The 23,507-nt window shown below is 43.3% G+C and overlaps 1 protein-coding gene across 2 annotated transcripts in view; it reads right to left on the minus strand.

The window, feature by feature from the left end:
- BACH2 (BTB domain and CNC homolog 2) overlaps positions 1 to 23,507 on the minus strand; it is a 338,428-nt gene that overhangs the window by 14,013 nt on the left and 300,908 nt on the right. For both annotated transcript variants that reach the window (XM_054699033.1, XM_037520113.2), the window contains one exon: positions 8,938 to 10,530. In XM_054699033.1, the coding sequence (XP_054555008.1) occupies positions 8,938 to 10,530 (1,593 nt within the window). The remainder of the gene's footprint in view (positions 1 to 8,937; positions 10,531 to 23,507) is intronic.

The following is a 23,507-nucleotide window of genomic DNA, read 5'->3' on the forward strand; positions in this document are numbered from 1 at the left end:
GGCTGCTTCCTCCTTGCTACCATTAGTGTCCGCTGTGCATGGACCAGCAGATGGCACTATAAACTTATATTTGCTTCAAGCCCCAACCAGCACTGTCCAATGCAAAAGTCAGCCACACATGTGATTTTACATTTCCTAGCAGCTATATTAAAAGACGCAAAAAGAAACAGGTGAAATTAATTGCAGTAACATATTTAACCTGACGGATCTAAAATATTTTCAACATATGATGAATATAAAAATTATTAATGAGATATTTTAAATTGTTTTGATAGTAAAATGTCAAAATGCAAAGCCTATTTTACACTTGGAGCAGATCACAATTCAGACTAGTCACAATTCTAGGAATCAACAGCCACACTAGGCTATTACACTGAAAAACACAGATTTAGAAGACTGAATAAATACACTTGAGTGAACTGGAGTAACAGAAAAACAGCTGGGCAGATCTGAGTTTAATTGAGCAAAATATTTTGGGTGAAGAAATCAGCCCTTTGTTAGTATTCAGATGCTGCAGAGTTATACCTGTAGGGCTCAGGTGAGTGAGAGGAAGATATTTTATCCTGAGCTTAGGCCTTTTCTTTGGCGGCATCAGATGCAGGCAACACGAGTCCAGATCCTGGCATTTGAGCCTAGTCAATACTCATGCACAAAGGAAATCATGCTAAGTGGTCATTTGACTTTTGCATGGCTGGGTGCAATTGCTCTGTCAGGTTACTTCATAGCTAGGAGCCTGTGAGACGTGGCATTTGCTGAAGGCTCCCAATGGATGCTCTCATTCAATTTCCACGTGGTGAACTCTGTCCCATGACACCTGTACAATCTTGGCCCAAGAGAGCAAAGTCACCACAGAGTGCATTACAGTGCTCTCTCCTCAGCCCTCACTGACGGCTAAAGGCGGCCGCAGGGACAAACAGCTCCTTGTTGTGGGCCCGGGAAAGGGCTTTGTCCATGGGGCTGTGTTTGCCCAGGGCTTATAATGATATAAAAGACTGTTTGATTTCCCTTTTATGCCCTTTGGATAACAGACACTCAGATCCTGGACGGTTCCTAAATAACACAGAGGTCTGTGTGTTGGGGACACGGAGGTTTCCACACCAGGCAGAAGCCTTGTTTGCACAGCAGAGTTTGCAGCACTTTGGCCCTTGTGGCGTCTCCCCCTCTGCTGACAACAAAGCAATTCTGCTTCTGCTCTCAATTGTGTTTACTTACTTTCAGAAAGAAAATATACCTATAGTTCCGGCTACACAGAGAGTCAAAAGGCCTTCTGTACCAAGTGCTACTGTATTTAAAAATCATCTACACAGCGAATATAAAACTCTAGGAGAAAAGCACAGGAGAGGCTGACAGGAAATAGGAAAAATCAACAATGCTGGTTTCAAAGTCCTTGAAGCAAAAGGCCATATAAAATTTCAGCAGAGCTGTCGCAACTCAAGCTGCTCTCTAAAGAGGTCAAAGGAAAAGAAAATAGTCGGCTATAGACTTCTTCCATATGAAAAAAAAAACAAAACAAAACAACAAAACAAGACAAAACCAACTACTCTAGTTTGTTTTGACTCTGTTACTTCTCTGGCTAAGGAGAACTTACACCGACTTCCAAGAGGGAAGTCCCTGAAGAGTTTTTGGAAAGGCACAGAGGGAATGTCACCACATCTGTTTAACATTTTCAGAGTAGTAAGTTTCAAGCCAATGGGCATCTTCCCTGGAGATCAAGGGCCGCCACAGAACCCCTTAAGGGGCTGAGGAATATTCCATTCAGAGGTTAACAGACACCCAAACATTCCCCAAGTGGGGCCCAAAAGTCAACTGATAGGACTTAGCCTTGGAAAGTTGAACACATCTCCCTCCTCTCCACCAGAGAATTCTTACAATCAATATAGGCCCAATAGAACTTAATGTCTTATTTACTATCCCTCTTCTTCCTCACCCCCACTGTTCTTTCAGGATTTTACTTTTCAGCAGTGGTTTGATTTTCATTTACTGGACTCCCATAGGTAACTGCAAAACACCCACAGTGACAAGGTAAAGAGTCCTCCCACTTCCTCCAGCCCCTGTCTAACAAGCCGGCTTACAGCCTACAGGACTAATGAGCGACCACAGGTCTTAACCTGTGCACTTAAGAGGGCTGCATACAAGGGAAAAGGCCTGTGGCACTCGAGGATGCTGACTTCTCTTTAGGCCCAGGGGGCTATCTAAGGTGCTGTCCCCCTTTGGTTCTCTGTATAGACTGAGTCACCACTGAGTCAGCAAACTGAGGGCCAAACAGGGCACTGAGAAGTGCTGCCACAGCCAGTATGACCTGCCACTGTTTTTTTTTTTTTTAAGATTTATTTTATTTATTCATTCATACAAGAACTGGATGTAGGTTAGACATGCGGGGGGAGAGGGGGTAGTGAGAGGATTCACCAGAGACAGAGTGAGGAGCAGAACAGGCAGATCTACTGAAATGCACTGCTGAGGGAAGCAGTGGGTGAGACAGGAGAGGTTTGCTGTGCCACGTGGGTCAGCTACCTGGCCGGGGATCAAACCTGTGCTGCAGTGGCTGCCAAAAGCTTCATAATGCTGCGACTTAACCCCTGTACCACCACGGAGGCCCCACCTCACCATACCTCTTAACACACATTTCCCTTGCTCGGTGTCTGGTTTGCTGGATGGGAGCTAATGGGGGTGCAGGATGGAGAGGCAAATGTATGAACAATCAAAAACAGACATCTATTTGTTCTAAAATTACCAGCAGTAGCTAGTTTGTGTATCTCCTATTTCTTCACTTGGTTTCACTACCAGCTATAAGTCTAAGTCACAACAGTCAGTCAGATCCTGCTAACAACACCCTGAGGTACTTTACCACCTTTGCTTTGAAGACATCTCAAACCCCTAGGTGTTGTCAGGGGAGGAGGCAAGATGCCTACTGGGTTGATGATTCTAATACAGCTGGAATGGGGACAGCAGCACAATGCCAGGCAGGTGCCAATGACAAAGTAACCCCCTTGGACAAGAAATATTTCCTTTTCAACTGTCCTTCTACACTTTATCCTCATGGCCCAGTTTCTGGAACAAATGCAGGACACCTGGGACTTAGCTTGATACTGCAATTAACTAGTTGTGTGATCTCAGGCAAGACTTTCATTTCCTCTGTCCTTAAGTTTTTTGAGGATTTGCAAGTCATAGGGAAACAATATCTGCCCTACTTAGCTTATAAGGTTGCCATGAAAAATAAAATTGGATGGTAGATGGACAAAGTGCTTTGAAAATTTTGAACTGCCTTGTAGAGCTGAAATATTATTATTTCTGTTTGCCAGCCTTATCTTTCCTGTCACATGGTTTCTTTTTACATACATACAGTATGTTTTGGAGTTCCAGATGCTAAGAACATCTTTTGAGACAACATGAAAACATTGTTTTAATTAGAAATGTGGCTGACTTCTATGCTGTCCAGCAAGTTTTTCTTTTTTTTAAGCAGATCAATTACAGACGCTTAAAAAAAAAACAGTTGATTTAACAAACCACAAAAATGACAGTAAAATTTTACATGCAACATGTGTCTGGAAGTCAGTGTGTCTGGAAGTCAGACAGTTCTGAAAAATGCATCTACAAAAAACTTGCACACAAACACTCACAGCAATGTTATTGCTAATAGCCCCAATGGTGGAAACAACCCAAATGTCCCACAGTTGATGATGGATCAACCAGTGGAATATTACTCAGCAGTAAAAAGGAATGAATTACTGATACATGGCAATGTACCTGGCAAGTACATCTTGTACTTGCTAAATATGATCCTCGAAACCATTATGCTAAGTGAAAGAAGCAGACATGAAAGGTCATGTAGTGCAAGATTCCATTGACATGAACTGTCTAGAAAAGGCAATGAGGAGGGGGCAATGAGGAGTGACTGCTAATGGGTGATGTGAGAAAGTTATGGAATTAGATATTGGTGATGGTCATACAATTTTTGAGTCCTTAAAAACTGCTGAATTATTCCCTTTATTGGGGTGAATTTTATGGAAAGTAAATTGTATCTCAATGAAAAAAAAAAACCTGTATGAGTAATACACATAAAAAATTTAGACATTACAAAAATAATAGAAAATTTCCCTCTCCCCACCTTGCCTTGCATTTCTTATCTTATTTCTTATACTGCTTTTTATCATTTATGCTTATTTGTGAAGCAAACTAGGACCTTGTTATGTATACCGTTTTTACCAGTTTTTTCACTTAATATGACTGGTTTATTTTTCATTACTGGAAAAAAGAGATTTACAAGTTGACTTTGTAAGTAATAGAATAGCAAGCCCAGAAATCATAAAGAAAAATAATGCTAACTCGATTACATCACAAATTTTTCTGTACAGGAAAAGATATAAATTTAAAAATAGAGAAACTATATGCAATATTTCTAAGAAAGGGTTATTACTCCAATAGTAAGGGCTAAGGGGATTGTAGGGTAAGGAAAAATGTCAGGCTTTTCTGCCCTCCCGCCATCAGGATAGATGATGGATCCCTACAGTCCTGAATGCATGCCTGATGGCGGACACCTGGAGTAGGGTGTGGGCATAGGTAGATGGGATTCACCTGGGCTAAGACTGGGCTTTTTAAGGGCGGTGTCACGGGGATACCAGGAGAAGCCAAGAAGAGCAGAAGCCGAAAGAGAAGCTGAGAGAGAAGCAGAGAAGCAGAAGCAGAGATCACCAGAGAGCCCAGATAGAGTGAGGATTTGCTGGGGGCTGGGAGGACTGCCAGCCTCCCGGCCCCCCACCACCTCTGCCTGCTGTGTACTGGGTAAATCCCAATAAAAGCCTGCAAAAAGCCCCTGAGGACTCTGACTCCTCCTTCACCCAGTCTGCTGGATCAGAAAACCTGCACTGTGCCCATGTCCTGCCCTTACAGGGCTTAATGTCAAATACCACAAAAAATTAATGAGCAAAGATGCAAACTGGTTTTCACAGGGATGAAAGTAAAATGGCGATTACATACAAAAAAAAAAGATATCAACTTAATTAGTTGTCACTTTTTGCCACCTTTTCACTGCTTGTAACAAGCAGCTCTGGCAAGTACAGGGCAAAACGGACATTTCAAAAACTGCTGAAAGATAAGTGAATTGCTGCAATGTTTATTTTTTTGGATTTTTCAGGTTTTTTTTTTTGTATTTTTTTTAGATTTTTTAATTTTAACATTTATCATTTTTTACATTTTTTAGACAATATTTGCTTCCCCCCACCTACTCAGGTTGAGTCCCCATAGAATTTCCTTCCCCAAGGCACCCATGTTTTGAGGAAGCAAGTGGCATTTGCAAAAGCACATATCCTTTAACCCACTTACAGGACTCTAACCCACAAAAATAAAAGTGCCACTACTAAATATGTTCACAAAAATGTTAATTATAGCAATGTTTATAAGAGGGGGAAAATTGGAGCCAACTGGAATGTATGTTGAAAGGTGACAATTGAATAAACTGTGTTCTAATAGTCTGTGTATCTTTGGGTTTGTTTTCTGGGATCTTCTTCTGAAACATGATATGCTTTCACATTTGCTTACTATTTTTGGGTACCTATTTTAATGAAGTTAGTTTGTTTCAAAGCAAAGCCCAGAAAAAGAAAAACCCCAGGGGTACATAGGCATAAAACATGATCTTGGATCTCTAAAAAACATTGTGATTTATGGGAACCATGGATGTTAAAGCAGCAGGTGTTAGCCCTCTGTTACTGACCTAGAGGCATGTACACAGTAGACAGCTATGTGCAAAAAAGCAAGTTGCTGAGTCATTATGTAATAATTGTCATTAAAATGAAACCCAACCTCCTACAGATGTGAATAATTGTTTGTATATTGTTGTAGGCAGAGAGAAAGCCTGTTAAGTTTGGTCATATTTGGTGTTGAGTATGCTGTGTTTGATTACTTAGAAAAAGAAGGCAATTTTATAAAAAGCTGATTGTTGATAAAGGCCAATTTTTGCCTAATTTAAGCTTTGTTCAAAGCAAGGGGGTAGTTCAAAAGAAGGGAGAAGTCAATGTCAGTGAGATAGAGGAGTTAACAGGGAGTAACTCCAACATCTTACAACATAGAAAGTATGCTCATGCTTTTCTTTGCTTCTAACAATTGGGTTCCTTACAGAGCTGGAGGAAGTGACTGGGAAGGAGCAGACTCACTGGTCTAACGTACTGGACTGGTGGAGGGCCAAAGATGGGAACTCTTTTTTGGGTTTCTGACTCTGGTGGTCTTTGGGGTTCACTGGACCTGATGCAAGAGCAGATCAGGTCAGAATCAGTCAAAAGATTTGGCTTCTTCTGGATCAGTTCAGGAAAACAAGTTATGCTTCATGTGAACGATTTGCCTTCAACCATCATCGCTGGGGATAATGCTTCCATCAAGGTCAAAGAAACTTCTGAGAGCAAGTTATTAGCCCACAGAGAAGCTGTGGTGAATCCCTGAGACAGTTTTGGAAAACCTAATCTCCTCTACTCTAGGAGAACTAAAATGTCAAATTGGGAAAATAATCAGAGCTTTATTATAAGAACCTTATCCAAAATGCACTGCAGAGAGGGGCTGAGTGGCGTGGCCCTTTGGTAGTCTCTTTTTTTTTACTATTTAGAAATGCAAAAAATTGATTTTTTAAAAAGTAAAAATAAAAAGCATTTTAAAATGCAGAGGTATTTTTCCAGGGAACATTAGTCCTGTTTATGACTATTTTATAGTTTGAAGCCATCTTCCATACAACTGAAAAGTTCTATGGTGGACACAGCCCACACAGGAGAAGCACAGGGGTTCTTATTGATGGCAGTCAGTTCCAAGAAGTGACTTTATGCTCTTTGGGGATATTAGACAGACAAAAGGAGATTGATCTGAAACTGACAGTTCCTTGAATGTATGCAAATATTGTAAAAACACCCCCTTTAAATTAATAGTGGGGCTTCTTTTAAGGGAGAGATGAAAAACAGACTCAGAAGCTTTCGCCTTCTCGCTACACCAATCCTTGCTAAGAGAAAGCATTCTGCCAATGAACTGAATTGGTGGCTAGGCCTTTGTCAGGGACACTTACTAACAATTTCAGGGAGAGGGAAAAGAAACAAAAACAGAAGTTGTGATGGGGGGATAGAAATGAATGAGGCGGGCCTCCCTGGTGGTGCAAGGAGTTAAGTCGCAGCACTCTGAAGGAATCTGAGTTCGATCCTGGCCGGGGAGGTGATCTACATGGCGCTGCAGACCTCTCCTGTCTCGCCTGCTGCTCCCCTCAGCAGTGTATTTCAGTCAGTCTGCCTGTTCTGCTCCCCACTCTGTTTCTGGTGAATCCTCTCACCTCCCACACCTCTGGTCTGTACCCCAGTTCTTGTATGCATAAATAATCTTTTTAAAAAAAAAATGAGGAAAGAGGAGGGACAATGCATCTGGAAGAGCAAAAATGTAAAATATAAAACAAAGAGAGGGCACAGCCCTTGTTTCTACAAACCCTAAGTCATCTCAGGTCAGGGACACAGACATGACTGACTTGGGGACACTGGGCACTACCCAGCACCCACAAACCTGAGGGGCAAGGTATATTTGAATAGGAGTAGTTTCCATCCAATTTCCTTTATAATTTCTTAGAGCTAAATTAAATCCTTTCAGTGTTTTTCTGTTTTTCTCCTTTTTTCTAGAAAGTGACAGAGAAGCAGGGGCCAGGCTAGCTAGCAAAGACAAGGACGTGGCCACAGGGCATTTCTGTGGTTGGCACGGGGAAGCTATGGAATCTACTTTCAAAACATGCCCGAACAAAAACCTCACGTGCTTCTGGGTAACCTTGCAGTTGCTGAATAAACCGCACATGTCTCTGTGAAAAGCTCCTTCGCCCTGTGTGGCATCTCTGCTCTCTGGTTGGGGCCCCGCTTTCCTAGGAGTTAATATGCTGGGAGCGCAGATGCCTACTCAGAGCACTGGCTAACGAGGCTCATGCGTGTCTCCTCCTGTGTGCCTCCCAGAAGCAGCTCTGAGCTGGGACATCTCTCTGGTTAGCCCGCACCAGCTCCCGGGCAGGTCTGAGGCACAAGTGGCAGTCTCAGGTTGCTTCCTTGTCAATGAGCCACACGGTGCCAGATCATGACACACACAACCTCACGTCTTCCGAGAGCTCTCTCAGGCTCCAGGGGGGAGGGGAAACATATGGGGCGTCTGTTTTCTCTCCTTAGCCAATACCAGCCATGATGAGGCTGGTATTGTCCCTGTTTCCTCTCTCAGCATTGGTACAACATGGATGGCACCTTCAGAAATTTTTATCTATGAGGCACTTAGCCGTCTAGGTGAAACTACTACTCAAGCCCACTGCTGCTCAGAGGCTTCTCAGCATTTGGGGGAAGTTATATCAGTTACCTGTGGTTGAGCAGGGTGCTTCTACAGTGACCCTGGGACCAGGACGGATGGTGAGCTGCCGGTCACCTGTGTGTCGATGGACATGGGAGAGCCCCAGAGCCCTCCGTTGACAAGCCAAACTTAAAGGGGGTTAGGGAAGCACCTGCTTGATGTGCATCTATTTTGTTTCAATCAATCAGTTTTGAAAGTGATTTTCCTTTACACTGAAGGGTGAAGAGCAAAGAGGAGGGTGATGAGTACAGCGTTCTTTCAAAGCAGATAAAGAAGAAAGGAAAAAAGGAGGTGAGGGGGGAGTTCTGACGTCCTCGAGCACACTTTCATGCACTCGACTTACTTTTTTTTTACTAAGAAGCTTGCCTTTGTTTGTTGAGATTGAAATCAAGATCAAATAGCAAGTGCCTTCTAGGACAAAGTGGTTAATTTGGAAGCATCTTGAAACACCCTGCCTCCATGGATGGGGAGATAATCTCTTCACTGTAACCTTTAATCTTGGTAAAGAAGAACAACCTGGGAGTAGGGAAGGGTCAGGGAAAGGGAGAGTCCAGATAAAGGACTGAGAGAGTGGGTCACATGCTCAAATTTATGCTGGTTCCCTACCTCCTGGCCCCTGTCCTGCACAGGACACGACTCACTGTCTGCTTCCGAGAACGATCCGGATTCGTCGCTGGAGTTGGTTCCATAAGATTGCTCACATTTAATTTGGGGTCGGACTTGGTTGTACATTCCATCTGCCATCAGGCCTGGTTCCTGATGTTCTGTGGCAAGGAATCTGGCTCCTTGGGAACAGGGCGAGGAGGAGAACTCACAGAGAGGGAGGCTGCAGGGCGAGCCCCCGCTCCCATCTTCTGCGTAGGAATAGGAGGAGCAAGAACTGGAAGTCCTGGTCCTGGTCTCCAAGGGGGGCGAGCGGGGGCAGACTTTGATTGGCACCGGGCAGCTAGTGTTGGGCCGCATTCTTCCTGGCAAGTGGTCAGTCATCAGCCCACCATGGGAGTAGGCCTGTGAGCTGGGGAGGGACTGGCTAGCCCCCACCCACAGCCCCTTTGACACCGGCTCAGAGAGGTCTTTGTCCAAACTGCTTACCCCAGAATATGAATGCACTGAAGTGCTCACTTGGTCACATGTGCTGGAGGAGAAGATGACACTTCTCCGGTCCAGCTCTCCTTCCTGTTTACAGAGTGCCTCCAACCCAGGCCCCTTTAGGGGCGACCCCATCGTGAAGTTGGACGCATCCTTCTGGCCCATGTGGGGCTGTCCGTAATTCCCCGGGAAAGGGGCATAGTCAGTTTTAAGGTCACCCTGAGTGATCCCCTTGTCAAAAGGGCATGCCGAACTCCTGGCAAAGTGCTGCTGAGATGTACTGGGCAAGCCGGACAACTCTACACTTTTTGTTATGCTGAATAGAGACCTTAAACAGGAGGGAGAGGACACACTCCTGGATCGCTCCAGGCAGGTGGCCCCCACAGGGGGGGCGGGGGCAGGGGTGGGGGTAGGTTGTTTCCTGTCCATTTCAACATCCCCCACTCTGTCCTTGATGTCAGGCTCATCCCCAGACAGGCAGAGTGTGATGCTCTCTTCCTCATTCTCTTCGCTGGGTGGCTCACTTTTAATCTGCCCCATGGCAAGCCCCGGCTTGATGCTGTTGCCAGAGTTATCTTCATTGAATGTGCTTGCAAAACCTGAGGTACTGTGTGATGATGCATTATAGACATTCTTGGTACATGCAAGCTGGTATTTCTTGTATCTGGGATACTGTGTTAACGTGTCCTTTTCTGAGCTCTCCTTGGTGTCGGCGGGCACTTCCGACTCAGGCAACAGAGTCTCTTCCTTTTCTGCTACTGGGATGGCAGTGGCCTCGAAGCTGATAGGGTCTGGAAGAATCTGGTTCCTGGGGCAAGCCATCTTGGCCGTCTCGGAATCCATCGTCTCCTCCTCTTCGTCTTCCTCCTCCCCGGCGGAGTTCTCATGGTCCTCATGGGGTCGCTGGCACGTGGTGTCCTTTCGGCACACAAACAGGCCATCCTCGCTGTTCAGGAGCTGGGTCTGCAGGAAGCTGAAGCACGAGTCCTCCAGGTTGTGCATGCGCAGGAACTCAGCACAGCGGATGACCTCGCGGATGTTTTCTCTGCTGAGTAACAGCTTGGCGGTGTAGGCAAACTGTAACAGCGGCCCAAAGCCCCTGGCCGTGACCTGCAAAACAAACAGGGAAATTGCCCACGTTACCAGCAGCACCGCTATTGTCCCGAATCCCTCAACTGTAGCAAGATAACCAGACAGTGCTAATGTCCCAGAATAAAGCCTGCAAAGGAGCAGTTAATCTCGCACTGGGTCAGCAATGATTCTGCTTCCAATAATTAGTGTCTGTCTGTTGCAAGCCACCGCTGTACTTCATCACTGGCACACAGAATTGAAAAGCACCAGGGTCAAGTGGCTAAACAAGATGACAACGGGTTCTGTGTTTACACTAATGAAATATCCTGGCAAAAATGCACGGTAACAATGGCAAGCCTATTAGCTGGCCTCCCAATCAGTTCTGTTGAGAGCCATTCTCCATAAGGAGTGCTGTGACACTTCTTGCAGCTTACTCGAGCCAAAGAAAGGCTTCGAAATTTCTTGTCAACCGCAATACTGGCAATTGCCCCATTGAAAACTGAAAGTCCATGAGGTTTCAAAAACAGTTTTTCCCCACTCACAGTGTTAAAAGAGACATTAAAAAACAACTCCCTGTTTTGCTCATTCATCACGGTCTCTAGTTGGGACTTTTCAGTCATCAAGTCATACCTGATCTTACAATGATACCAGAAATGAAATCCTGATTCATAAACAATGGGGTGACAGAGCTAAACAAATCAGCTGTCATTTAAATGGCTGAAGCTGCTGAGGGGCACAGGACATGGACTATTCCTTCCCTAATTATTAGCTGCAGCTTTGTCATGCAGCTGTCTTCTTTTCTGGTAAATCTTCAGGGGCTAAGCCCACTGTCATGTGCTGTTCATCCATTACATTTTCCACAGATTGAAAATGTGCTATTTATGCACAGTTTGTGCATAACACGCACATACACATAGAGAATGACTTAGGCAATTAGAAATATGTTGCTAAAGGCCAACTGTTTTTTCAGATGGAAATGGATTGAACTTGCTAGTGTTCAGGATAGACTTGCTTACCCAATATGCAAATCATGCATCCTCCAGTTTCTTGCGATCATTGCTGACCCCATAGGAAATGAAGCAGGTCTATGAATTATGTGTACAACTCAAATGAAAGCGACAATCATGGGGATCCTTCTTGGAAGCTATTGTAGCAGTGATTAAAAAATACCTGCTAGAATTTTGCCTCAATAAACATAGTTGGAAAAAAACTAAAACATACCTGCTAGGGAATAAGTGCCGCGCGAGATAAACTGGCAAGCTCTGTAGTTAACTTCCATGTGTATTAAATTCCCTACAGCACACAGAGCCAAAATTCTTGTGAGGACTTATATTGTTCTCACAAACTCTTGTTCAAGATTTGGTGTGGGCATCAATTCCCCTGGGAACCCTCCCCAGGCCTCTTTGAGAAAATGTATTATACCATCCTGTCAGTTCCATACCCAGAATGAGGAAATGGCCTAGATTCCCCAGGGAAGCACTGATTTTATAATGCTGCATGCTCTCCAGTAAGGAAACTGAAAGGGATTTTAATGTAATGTTTTGAAGCACTTTAAATAAAATTTCAAATTTAAAAAATGAGTCGTTGAGACATTTGGTTAAGAAAAACGCACACACACAGGCTCCCTGGTAGCCTAAGGGTTGAGTCTTGGTGCTATCACTGTGATGGCCTGAGTTTGATCCCTGGCCAGGGAGCTACCCACATGGTGCAGCAGACCTCTCCTGTCTTACCCGCTGCTCCCCTCCGCAGTGTATTTTAGTGGATCTGCCTATTATGCTCTCCACTCTGTCTCTGGTGAATCCTTTTCCCCCTTCCCTCCCCCCCGCACCTCTGGCCTGCATCCCAGCTCTTCTGCGCAAAAATAAATAAAATCTTTTTTTAAAAAAAGAAAAATGCACAAACAAAAATCAACCCCTCCTGACTAACAGACCCACATCATAGTTGTGTAAGAGCACTTATGGCTGTCTTACTATTATTACACTTACTTATGTCTGTTTCCACCATAAAACAGCAAGCTTTTTCAGATCAGTGATTATTTCATTTCTCTTTGCAACTCTTTGTAACTAGCGTCTCTAACGTGGAAAACACCTGTTTAAAAGCTTGTATATTACTGAGTATGTCCATCTGTGCTGCTAACATGTAACTAGTATACAGAAGGTGACAACACAGTCTGCATGGAGATGGTTGTCTCAAGTTACTTTTGGAGCAAGGTATTATGTAAGCCAACAAATCAAGTCAACCAACCAACCAAAGGCAGGCAAGAGTTCTTATTTGTCCTGTCTCGTAGGACCAAAAAGGAGCTCATCTGACCTACATTTTTGAGACCTACTAAGCTGACAAGGTAATAGATTCAGTAAGTGTAATACTTACTATATCCATTTTTTATACATGCTTCAAGGAACCCTTATAAGATAGTGCAAAGCAAGGAAGCACATATTTACATGTAACCAAAAAAGGCAATAAGACTGTCACAAGACCTATTTCTTCACTGTAGCATGGCTTCACCGCAATGAGTGAAATGGCAGAATCCAGGCAGAGTTGACCCCTCCATAAATAAGCATCTTCTGCTCAGCAACTAGGCAACCTGCCAGTTGCTGAGTGGATAATACACATCTTGAGTGTTGGCAGATGTGCTTACTATACAGGAAATGGGACAAACGCATCTCAATGTCATTTACGTTTTTATACAGTGCTCCTCATACTCTCATTGTTATCACCATTTCTCTTTTTGATACTGATGGTTTCAGTAAACTTCACCACTGTGCCTCACTATGCCTTTTCTACAGAAAATTCCTATGAAGTCAGACACCCGATGGGATCATCAGATCAGCTGTGGGCATAATCACTCGCCTCATGGCTGCAAGGAGCTGGAGAAAGCTTCTCCCCTCAGTGAACAGGCATCATTGAGAACAGTGTCCACATCCCAATTCTGATCACCAATCCTTATGGGCTTAGAAGACAAGATGAGCTTTAAATGGTCACCATATGGTCAAGAAAGAGTCACAAATAAAAACAAGATTGGAAACTCATCTAAACCCAAGGCCAGAGTAAATATCTTTTTTTAAAAATCTTTTTTTAAAAAAATATTTATTTATGCATACAAGAGCTGGGGTACAGGCCAGAGATGTGTGTGGCGGGGGGTGAGAGGATTCACCAGAGACAGAGTAGGGAACAGAACAGGCAGATTGACCGTAGTACACCGCTGAGGGGAGCAGCGAGGCGAGTCAGGAGAGGTCTGCTGCGCCAGGTGGGTTGCTCTCTGGCTGACTGGGAATTGAACTTGCGCTGCAGTGGCTGCGGATAGCTTCATAGGTTGCGTCTTAACCCTTGCGCCACCAGGGAGGCCACAGAGTAAATATCTTGATGATGAAATTTTGAGAGTCCACAACTAGCTCTTCTCCCACATTGTTATGGCAATTTCCCAGAGAAATCAGGTGGCACTCAAAGAGCTGGAGAGAGAGATTTACTTGTCACACCAGAGGGCTCAGTGGAATAGCTCCCAAAAGGCTGAGCACCCAAGAATAAAAATGGCAGGGATTTATACAGTTTGTATGAGTTTGGGATACAAATTGTATGGGATATAGTTTGCTATCCTATCTATCATTGCATAAGCTTTCTTTATTGTTTGGGAAGGGGGTCAGAGTCGCCATGGCTACCACTGTGAACAAGCAGTGCAGTACACCCAGCAACTCTGCTCCAGCAACCAGCAGAATCTAGGGAGCAGACTTCCCCAAGCAGCAGACCTGGGAAACTTTCTGCTTCAACTTGAAGTCATCCATCCATCCATCCATCCATCCATCCATCCATCCATCCATCCATATGGTGTTAAGCTACTCTTTCTGGCATTGGTGGCACTGGGACTGTAGGGCTGGGTTGAGCCAGGAGGAACCTGCAGACTTGGTGAGCTCACAGAGCCTGGAGGAACCTGCAGACTTGGTGAGCTCACAGTCTGGTGCCAGTGGGCCCTGTCCCAACCTTGGGTATTTCCTAGGGTCACATCTAAAAGCCTGCGGCACCTCAAAGGAGTTTAAATACTGCGTTGTTATATTGAATTCTGCTAAATTTTGCTCAGTTTCTGTGTGCAAGGCTTTGTGACTCAGTTACCATTCACCAGGCACCTCCTAGTACCCAGCATCATGTTAGCAGGCTTTCATAACACCCAACAAGTCAGGCATAATTGTTTTTATTTTATAGACAAGGAAACTGAGAAGCAGGGAGGCGAAAGAATCTTAGAGCTAGGAAGCAGAGCAGCTTGCCTCAATGCAATGAATTCCCTGTCTGTGTTTGCTCTGGATCAAGGATACCTTCTGAACTGCCAAGGGAGTTCCTCCCAGGAACCCATCTCTGGTGCACTTCACACCAGTTGTAATTGCTCCAAAAACAAAGAGCAGAAAGCATGTGCCCTTCACACCTGCAAGCCAGAGGCTTTTTAAATATTGGTTTAGCCTCCATCTTGAGTAGCTGTCTTTCTATTTTTAGGAACCACTTAAACTCACTCATTGTACTTAGAAATAAATATCCAGATACCAAGTGAAGTTGTATGTTTATGAAACTGACTGTGACCACAAGTCTGCATTGTTTTTACTTTCTGTTTTGAACAAATAAGGTTTTAACAAATAAGAGAGGGTGGTAGGTGGAGAATCACACACAAAACTAATGACTCATAAAAATGTTATTTAAAAAGGTAATGATCATAAGTTAAAGTGGAATGAAGTGACTAGAAATAGCAAACCAGAACCATTTCACAGATGCTACTGGAGCCGAGATTCACTGCTCTAAGGGGAAACAGGCAGCTCTGTAGTAAAATTCATTGGTCAGGAATGGACAGAGGTTTGATAAACAAATACCAAATATTAGAGACACCTGGGATAACAGACTTGCATTTTGGGTGAGATGTTTTGGAAGGATTTTTTTAAAAAAAGATTTATTTTATTTATGTATACATATAAGAACTGGGGTGTAGGCCAGACATGCGGGGGGTGAGAGGATTCACCAGAGACAGAGTGGGGAGCAGAACAGGCAGATCTAGTGAAATACACTGCTGATGGCAGCAGTGGGCAAAATAGGAGAGGTCTGCTGCTCCACAAGGCTTAGTTCCCTGGCCGGGGATCAAATCCATGCTGCAGTGGCTGGCAATAGCTTAATAGTGCTGAGACTCAACCCCTGTGCCACTAGGGAGACCTGGATGGATAACTTTTAAGAGAATCTTTTATCACATACACAATTCCATAAAGTACAACATACATTGTGCTGCAGAGGAGAACGGAGCAGGCCTTGTGGGACTAAGGTCTGGGTGAGGGCAGGAAGTAACACACACCTTGTTCTCGGGTGCTTACAAAGAGTGCTGACCTCATCTAGCATTTGGCACACTCAAGGCGAGTGGCACTGTTAGGTTTCAGGTCTAAAAGAAACAAGCTCAACCACCAGAGTCATGAGCTATAGTGAATCCACCTGTGGATACTGAATTGGAAATATAACCCACTGACTATGACCCTTAGTCCTTTATTTCTTTGAGTTCTGATGTAGCATGTCTATACTGCTGATAAAAAGGAGGTGCTAAGCGGGTGCCCAGGGAGACAGATGTTCAGAGCAAATATCTACAATGTAATCTAAGTAGGTACCAGATATTGGCAGGGTGCTAAGGGTGGACAAAGTGGGGGCATTAACTGCTAAGGGCACCAGTGTAAGTCTGGAAGGAGTGACATTTGCCTCATTGTTGAGGGCTGAGTTGAAGTTCATTAGAATAAGTTAAAGTACAGGAGGACTGCCTTGCTTATCTTCAGGTTTTCCCACAAACGCCACTTTTTTTTAGCCTCCCAGTTGAAAACTCCACTGGCAGAGGGCACATGTTTGGATGCTGCTGCAGAGCTGGGGAGCTTACTCTCTCAGGAAGTGCCAAATTGCTGGTGGACAGGGTGTATGCTAGGGAATTTCTAACAGTTTCATGTTTTTTTTTTTTAAAGAGCTGGGATATAGGCCAGAGATGTGGTGGTGGGGGGGAGCGGGGTGTGTGTGTGTGTGAGAGGATTCACCAGAGACAAAGCGGGGAACAGAACAGGCAGACTGACTGAAATACACTGCTGAGGGGAGCAGCGGGCGAGACAGGAGAGGTCTGCTTCACCATGTGGGTTTCTCTCTGGCCGGGCTGGGGATTGAACTTGTGCTGCAGAGGCTGCGGATTGCTTCATAGCGCGATGCTTAACCCCTTGCACCACCAGGGAGAACCTAACAGTTTCATCTTTCTGGACGATTACAGCCATCAGGCAGTCAGACCTCAGGTATATACTGAAAACAGGGCTTGGGAATTTTTATGAGACCTGGACTATCACTCTCTATTTAAGGCCCATGTTACAGTCTCTCAGTGGTTTTGGCAGTATACACACATGGCTGCAGCACCAAGTTCAAGTGCAGAAGGCTGGTTAGAGGACTCTGCAAATTTGTGACTGCTCCCTAGGAGAGAAGAAACATGCTTCTCAAGGTCCTTTTATTACAACCTTACAAAACAGCCTCTACCTTCACAAACACCACACACATACACTTCCCCAATGATGCTAAATCTTCTAGACACTACAAGAGTTGAGGAGATGAAGATAACAGTTACACCAACAGGATTTTTAAAACATGAGGCCACTGACCACCCCGCTAGATATTATTTGCACAGCAGGCACTGGTCAAATGAAGAAACAACACTGGTGACAACAAGCTCTTGCTCCTAACCTCACTACAATGCATCCCATCCTGCAGGGACCACTTTAGCATGGGGCTATCACATCTAATCTTAATTTTCTATAATGAATACCCATATTATCACATTTTTCTCCCCAAAACAACATGCTATAAAACACACTATTTTCAGGATATAGTTGTTAAATTAATTAATCTCATTATTTCAACAAAGCTTCTGGTGATTTTAGTATTAATTTTAGTTGAAGATAGAGCCAGAAAAATGATCTTGTTTCCATTCCTAAGTAACAACACAAAACTAAATCAATATCCAAATTGATTTATACAAATAAGTATATTCTTTTATATAGTGAGTTGTTTTTTTGTTTTTTTTTTTTGCTAAAGAAAAGCATTTTCTGTGCTGGGGAATATAGTCAGAAGCATAAGACTGACTTTTCTCTACTGTGCAGGCTTGAATTTGGGTCTGCAGTCACAATATAAAGTTCCTCTCCTATTTGTAAATCTGTCCCTGAGATTGCCTATTCAGTCACTTAATTTTTTGTTTATTTCCTCATTCATTCATCTACCAACCACACAGGCACTCACTGTGTACTGTGTGAGGTCTGGGGAGCAAGCTTGCTTGGATTTAAATCCCAGTTTGACTCTGTACCATTTGTGTAATTTGGGCTGGTTATTTAACTTTTTTGTGATTTAGTTTTTACTACTCTGAGATAGGGATACCCACGGTACCTGCTGTTAGTAAAACCTTTGGAACAGTGCCCAGTACTGAATAACAATTATCACTGGTGTTATTAAAAAGATAAATAAAATGTAGTCTCTTTATCCAAGGAGCAAAGAGGGTGCCCAGGGAGACAGATGTTTAAAGCGAATAACTACAATGTAATCTAAGTGCAATCTAAGTGGGTACCAGCCATTGGCAAGGAGGGAGGACAAAGTGGGGGGCATTAACTGCTGAGGAGAGTAGTGAAAGTCTTGCTAGAAGGGGTGACTTTTGCCTCAGTGTTGAAGGCTAAGTTGAAGTTCATTAGACTAAATTAAAGTAGGGGATGACTGCCTCCCTCATGTTCAGGCTCTCCCACAGAGCCCGCTTTCCTGGGCCTTATTTATAAGCGTCCTCTCCCACCCCAATACCATGACTGGCTACATGGTTTTCGGGACCCAGTCCATAGTGAAAATGTGGCCTTCTTGTTCAGATATTAAGAACGTCAAGATGACAACAGTATACATCTGAGCATCCCTGTGAGAGTGCATAGGTCATATGCCCATTAATATAGCCCTGTCAACACACACACACACACACACACACACACACACACAGCCTTTCTTATCAACCTGTCACTTGCAGTTGCAACCGGTGCCCTGATTTTAGTGGGGTAATGGCATTCTAGGGTACAGGTCAAACAGTGGCACTCCATCTGAGTTAATCTCCAAAGGCTACCTGTTATGGCCACTGGAAATCAGCAGGGAGGTGGGTGGTGACGGGCAAGATCAGAGATATCTTGTACTGAAATACATGGTCAGTCTACTAAGTTATTTTTTTATTGGTTAAAAAGAAAATCCTGTAGGTCTAGAAAATAAAAGACCAGGCTAGAGTCCCCATGATGCAGGCATGACCCCAGACTTGAGTCAGGGCAGAGACTGGGGATTCTTTCCCAGGAACTCTTGAGGAAGGACTCAACAAAACTCATGCTTTTGCTATGATTACCTTCTCACAAGGGCTTACAGAAATGTACTTCTTGTGGTTTTCCTAAATCATGAACTAAATTCAACCTTTTTATTTTATTATTTTTTAAAGATTTATCTATTTATGCTTACAGGAACAGGCCAGGGGTGTGGGGGGGTGAGAGGATTCACCAGAGACAGAGTGGGGAAAAGAACAGGCAGACTGATGAAATACACTGCTGAGGGGAGCAGCGGGGGAGTCAGGAGAGGTCTCCTGGGCCATGTGGACATCTCCCTGGCCGGGGATTGAACTCGTGCTGCAGTGGCTGCGGATAGCTTCGTAGGTTGTGTCTTAAACCCCTGCACCATCAGGGAGGCCCTAAATTCAACCTTTTTAAATCAAAAAAGCTTTTTAAAAAGTATTCAGAAACTGTTCATCAGAACCAAATCCCTATCCTTCCCATCCATCCACCCATCCATCCACCCACCCATCAATCTATCTAATGTCTTTATGCTTTAAAGTTGCACTACTTTAATATGAACAAAGCAGGGAAATCTAGTTCTGTCCAACCACTAACTTTGACTTCTGTATTTTAATTTAACTTTAGTCTGTCATTATAAACTCACATGCTGGTTATTTATTATTGTCTTAATCTCATGCCAACTCTTATGTTCCCCTCTGTAATGCTGAGACTAGGAGTTCATAAACTACATTTCCCAGCCTCCTTTTCTGGCTGACTTTACTTTGTGCATAGAAGGTATTGGTGGGTGATAGTCTCTGGTTTCTTCTGTTTCTTATGCTTTTCCTTTCCTTCCCTGGGGGAGTGTTCTCAAAATGGCTGTATCCCTGACTCCCTAGTGGTGTGTTTGGAAGGGGCTGTCTCCTCAATCTATGCAGCTCTAGGCAACAGTCCTTCCTCCATGCTCATAAGTCCCTTTGTCCCCTCCAGCTGAGGAGTAGTAGTGGTTTCCTGCAGCCACTAATCACTGGGTTAATTCTCCTTCCCCTTTCTGGTCTTCCACTCTTCCAACACCTGTGTAACCAATTCCTTGCTTTACATCCCCTCTGTGTGAAACACCTGGTGTGGTTTCTGTTTCCCTGACTCAATCCTCATCCATTTTTCAGATAAGGAAGCCAAAAAAGGTGAAACCCAGAGAGCCCAGAAAGGTGAAGGGATTTTCCCAAAGTACACAGCTGGTCAGTCAGGGCTTATCTCAAGTCTTCTGGCTATAGAGATTAACTCTCATTCTCCTTTCCTACCTGTTGCTGTCTCTCTGAAGGGAAGTGCTGTCTCACTTCAGAGAGAGTCAGAAAAAAAATGGTCTTTCACAGGGAAACACATAACTAAGTTTTATTACTTACTCTCTAAAATACTCAGTTTTATGCAGCTCTATCCAAAAGCGTCTGGCCAGATGGATGTGGAACTTCCCTGAGAATGAAGAAAAGTGAATCTCACCCTTGTTCCTGACGTTATTAATATTATACCAATTCAGTTTCTAGATTTCTCCTGATGAATGAAGAAAATGGCTATCTCCCTCTCTTGCTTATTGAAACTCAGGAAGCCCTTTCTCACACCGGAATATAAGTTAGCTACCTCAGCTTAGTATCAGTGCTTAGAATTTGGGAGACATCAAAGCAGAAATGCCTTTCTCTGGGGGAGTCAGGTGACACCAAATTAGAAAGGCAGCCTGATAAAGCTGACGTTTAGAGGGAACATGGCGTGTCCCCTGTCTATGTCAGCTGGCTCAGAATTATTAAGGGGCTATGTAACAGCTGAAACTGCCTCTCTGGTATTTCTTTGATTATGTCAGGATGGATGAGAATAGAGAAGGGGAAGTGAACATTCATTATTATCTTTCCTGGTGACACCTTGGCCTGTGGAATCTTCATTTCAACTGGATGGTTTTAACCCCTCATCTCTCTTTCTTCATGTGTGGGCTTCATTTTATCAGGTATAGGTGGTTATATTTCCCAGGTGACAGGAGACAGTTAAATGGTCATATATATACTTACACATATACAATGAAAACAACGTCTCCCTTCTGAAGATAATATGAAGTTCATGGAAATTTTTTTTTAAATTCAATTTCAGTGTAAGTGTAGATCCTAAAATAGGCATTAAGTAGTAGTAATGTTTAACATTTTTTGGTATAAAATGAAAGTGAGAAGCATCCCACTCACTGGTAATGAAGTAGTAAAACCTGCATCGAGGTTTATAGTTTCATTTGAAAAACCACCTCCAACAGAAAATTATTTTTTAAAAAGATTAAAAAAACTACCTAATTTCTATTTTAAATGACCCTTGCTGTATTCAAGAAACCAATGATGTTTCTAGACCAGAAGTTTCTTGAGTCAAGATTTGGTTTTATCTTTTCCAACCCCTCCAGTCATTTCAAACCCACCATCAACCACTTGATTTTCAACCAGAAAACACAAAACATCCACGGACTCCAGGGATGATCAAGTTCTATTCTTCACTGAAGCCTTCTAAGGCTCTTCATATTGAACAAAATTCTCCTTCTTGAAACCCAGCCAGCTATGCCACAGGCTTCAACAAACATTCCAGCCACTGCTATAGAGGACAGAACTATCATCTCCCTCAGCCCATATCCTATTTTCTAGGAATGCTAACAAAGATTTATTTCATTGCCACTTATTTCTGGTGCTGCTAATTAATTAGTAAACATTGTTGAACTTTTGTTTCAGTATGTGCTACTGATAAACCACATGTCTCTTCATCTTGCAAAATCAATTTTTTTGACCCAAGAGTGATTGCCTCGATATTTAGAAATAATTCCTTTTATACAAATTGTACTTACAAGTCAAACTTTGTAAGGTCTACTTTCTTCCATTTTTTTTCTTAAACCATGATGCCCCTTTTTGATTGCCAGTTGATGTTTTCCTGGTATAGGGTAAATGAATTAAGCAGGCTATTTATGCCACTAGCCTCTGTGGCCATCACCTGTGGCCTTGATCATGTTCATGCAAAAGGTGCTTGGGAGCTTGGGTGCAGGGCATGAGTGCGCGACTATGGACACCTGGAGCATGGGTGTGCATGCATGTGTACGTGCACACCTGAGCCTAGAGACTGGGATAAAAGCTGTGGCAGCAGCGGCAGTGAGGCTAGTGGTATGGCTGCGGAAGAGGACAGACCATGAGACAACACGCAAGAGAGATCAGCAGAGGGAGTCCAAAGAGCATGAAGATTCTCAGGGGACTGGGACACTCCGTGGCTGTCAGCCTCCTGGCCCTCCTGTCACCCTGCCCGGGCTGTGCCTGTCTCTTTACATGCCAGCCTCCCTGTTTGGTATGCTTGTGTACCTGGTTTCCTGAGAGAGCGTTAAAGCTTGAAAATCCACTAAGGGCCTGGGGACTCTCTTTGCCTGAATCGATAGTGAACCTGCCCTGTGCTTACACATCTGGTCATAACACATTGTATTCCAGGGTATAAATGCAAAAATATCAAAAGCAGGGTCTGGAAGAGATATTTGCATATCCATGTTCATAGCAGCACTGTTCACAATAGCCAAGAAGAGGTAGAAACAACCCACATGTCAGGAGTGCAAACTAGTCCAACCACTGTGGAGAGCTGTGTGGAGATTTCTGGACCTACTAAACATAGAGCTTCCATATGATCCAGCAATTCCACTCCTAGGTATTTACCCAAAGGACACAGAAACATCAATTCCAAAGAACACCTGCACCCCTATGTTTATAGCAACACTATTTACAATAGCTAAGCTTTGGAAACAGCCCAAATGCCCAAAAATAGATGACTGGATCAAGAAGATGTGGTACATATATACCATGGAATATTACTCAGCATTCAAAAAAGATAAACACATGCAATTTGCAGCAACATAGATGGCGCTGGAAGGGATCATGCTCAGCGAAATAAGCCAAAAAGAAAAAGAAAAATACCGGATGGTCTCACTCATAGCAGGAATCTAGAAAACTTAAATAAGGGACCAGGAAAATGAATAACTATAAGAAAGTGAAAATCAAAATCAACAAAAAACTATGAACCAGAGACACTTTTAGGGGGGCGGGGGCGGGAGGGGAGGGATTGGGGTCAGAATGAGGGGGCTGCAATTGTATGGGGAATATAAAAATAAAATTTATTATTTAAAAAAAAAAAAAGAAACAACCCACATGTCCATCGATGAATGAATGGATAAACAAATTGTCTACACACAATGAAATATCGTGAAGCCTTAAAAAAAAATAGAAATCCTATCTCATGCTACAATATGGGTAAACCTTGAGTTCATTATGCTAATTGAAATAAGCCAGTCACAAAAAGACAAATACTGTATGATTCCATTTATATGAAGTACATTAAGTAGTCAAACTCATAGACAGAGAAAGTAGAATGGTGGTTACCAGGGGCTGGGGTTAGGGGAAGGGAGGTTGTTTAATGGGTAGAGAGTTTCAGCTTTACCAGATAATAGTAGTTTTGAAGATCCATTTAATAGCATGGTGACTATTTTTTAATTAAGATGAAGGCTTGCTGGATATTAGTATACTTAAAAATGGTTAAGATGGGAAATTTTTATGTTGTGTATTTTTTTATCACAATAAAAAAGTCTTGAAATATTTTAGAATGTGCAAAATCTCCTCTTTGGCTGCTATGTTCTCTAGGATGCTGTCTTTCAGAATTTTTAAAAAA

The sequence above is a fragment of the Talpa occidentalis genome, unplaced genomic scaffold (genome assembly GCF_014898055.3).
Source record: "Talpa occidentalis isolate TD23 unplaced genomic scaffold, MPIMG_talOcc4v2.1 talOcc4.2, whole genome shotgun sequence".
NCBI classification, from domain to species: Eukaryota; Metazoa; Chordata; class Mammalia; order Eulipotyphla; family Talpidae; genus Talpa; species Talpa occidentalis.